Source organism: Etheostoma spectabile, chromosome 5 (assembly GCF_008692095.1).
Source record: "Etheostoma spectabile isolate EspeVRDwgs_2016 chromosome 5, UIUC_Espe_1.0, whole genome shotgun sequence".
Taxonomy (NCBI): domain Eukaryota; kingdom Metazoa; phylum Chordata; class Actinopteri; order Perciformes; family Percidae; genus Etheostoma; species Etheostoma spectabile.
In genome coordinates this window covers 25,592,378-25,594,555 of record NC_045737.1, presented here as the reverse complement: position 1 = coordinate 25,594,555, position 2,178 = coordinate 25,592,378, and the positions used below count along the sequence as shown (strand labels likewise).

Genomic DNA, 2,178 nt, shown 5'->3' with positions numbered 1-2,178 from the left:
CAACACAGGCACGGCTTTACAGATGTAACGCAAAATTAAACCATATCAATATAAACAACATTGCAGCGGATGCAAGGACATTAGCACCGGTGCGTCCTAGAGGAGCTAACAGCTAACAGACGCTATTAGCTAACAGCTAACAGACGCTAACTAGCACAGACTAGCACTGGTCACTGCTGTTGTTTGAAAAACAACAGATGGGACAAAGTGTTGCGTTTACTGGTAAACTGGTAAACTTCAAGACCGATGTATAACCGACTGCTATCTGTTGAGTTTTCCTCAAGCTACTCTCTCCTCTGTGACTGTCTACATCTAGAAAATTAGCTGCACGGGGTGCAGTGAACTACTCTGACTGGCTCATGATCAGACGGCTTTACGGAGCGGCAGATGGGCTTTGCAAAAAACCCGGAGTGTTCTATGAAATGACGTTTATAAAAAATAATCGCTCGATCACTCAAATTTGATCGTGGGAAGTCCAAATCGTGATCGCGATTAAAATTTGATTAATTGTGCAGCCCTACCTTCTCATTTAGCCTACAATTCCATCTATCTTGCAATCTGCACTGTAGGTTGAAAAAAATCACCTGCTCTAATTTATACATGCCAGTATGTCGAATTGGTGCAAATTCTAAAAATGCTTTCTTCTTAATATTGCCACTGGACATAATCATTTTGTTGTTAGTAGTATTTGTTTGACTTATTCAGGGTTTTCTTTTTACTTTATCAGGATTGAGATCAGATCACAGTATCAAGATTGGTTTTATTAGATTTATAAGGGCAGCATTGATAAACCTTTTTCATTAATGTTTTTCTTATAATGGTTCTTATAATTTTCTCTGTTAACATTCCTCAGAAAAGCATATGGTTTAGAAAACAACACTAGAAACAGGAAGCTAACACAGCCGTCTAAAACTAATTCTTCTTTTTTCTCAGCCACTCACAGAGGACTTTGCAGTGCGTCAGCTCTACGACTGTAACTGGATCGTGGTGAACTGTTCAAATCCTGGAAACTACTTCCATGTTCTCAGACGACAGATCCTCCTTCCATACAGGAAGCCTGTGAGACACACAAACACACACACACACACATACTTTATTTTCAAAATAAAAATGAAACCAGACACTACAATGTAATGCTAATAAGAATTATAATACTGGTATCATACAATCCGGTATTTACTTTGTAACCAAGTACATTTACTCAAGTACTTTACTTAAGTACAATTTTGAGTTTCTTATACTTTACTTAAGTATTTCCATTTTCTGCGACTTAATACTTCACTACATCTCAGAGGGGAATATTTTACTTTTCACTGCTCTAACATTTTAGCTTTAAAGCTGTGGTAGGTAGAAAGCAAAAAATACCAGTATTCCTAGTAGAGTGAGACCTCTTCCTGGAGCTCTCCTCTCTGTCTGCATGTGCAGAACAGCCAATAGGAACTCTCTCTCGCTCTCTCTCTCGCTCTCTCTGAAGTTACCTGTTAGTAGCCAAAGTCTCCCGTCAGGGCTAGATTTTTAAAAATCTAAAAACAGAGCCAAGAGGAGTTGCAGAAGTCCAGTTTTAGCTCAGATCACTTGTATTACAAAATGCTGAAAGCTTGTTATGGGAACCAACAGAACCAAAACACATCCTGTCTACCACAGCTTTAAAAAGTATAGAAAATAAAGTCATGACCTTAAATTCTTCATTAATCATCACAAATTATTTTCCTTTGTAAGGTTTCTGCTAACAGAAATGATGTTTAATGATACATTTTTTAAGTCCTGATGATTTGATATCATTAACTTCCTGTGTGTCCCTCCAGCTGATTGTCTTCACTCCCAAATCTCTGCTGCGCCATCCAGAGGCCAGATCCAGCTTTGACGAGATGCTTCCTGGTACTATTAATATCATTATTAGTAATTTTAAAATAGACTTAAAAAGGGCTCAGTCTTACTTTCAATGTTGCTACGCTTCTCTTCTTCTTTAGGAACTCACTTCCAGCGGTTGATCCCAGAAGAAGGCATGGCTGCGGAACGTCCGGAGGAGGTGAAGAGGGTGATCTTCTGCACAGGGAAGGTTTACTACGAGCTGACCAAAGAGAGGAAGACCAGAGGCATGGATGGAACTGTGGCCATCGCACGCATAGAGCAGGTATACACACACACACACACACACACACACACACACACACACAC

General features: G+C 39.5%; 1 protein-coding gene across 3 annotated transcripts in view; it reads left to right on the top strand.

The window, feature by feature from the left end:
* ogdha (oxoglutarate dehydrogenase a) overlaps positions 1–2,178 on the top strand; it is a 46,692-nt gene that overhangs the window by 39,732 nt on the left and 4,782 nt on the right. For all 3 annotated transcript variants that reach the window (XM_032516576.1, XM_032516575.1, XM_032516577.1), the window contains 3 exons: positions 934–1,059; positions 1,806–1,878; positions 1,971–2,134. In XM_032516576.1, coding sequence (XP_032372467.1) covers positions 934–1,059; positions 1,806–1,878; positions 1,971–2,134 — 363 coding nt within the window. The remainder of the gene's footprint in view (positions 1–933; positions 1,060–1,805; positions 1,879–1,970; positions 2,135–2,178) is intronic.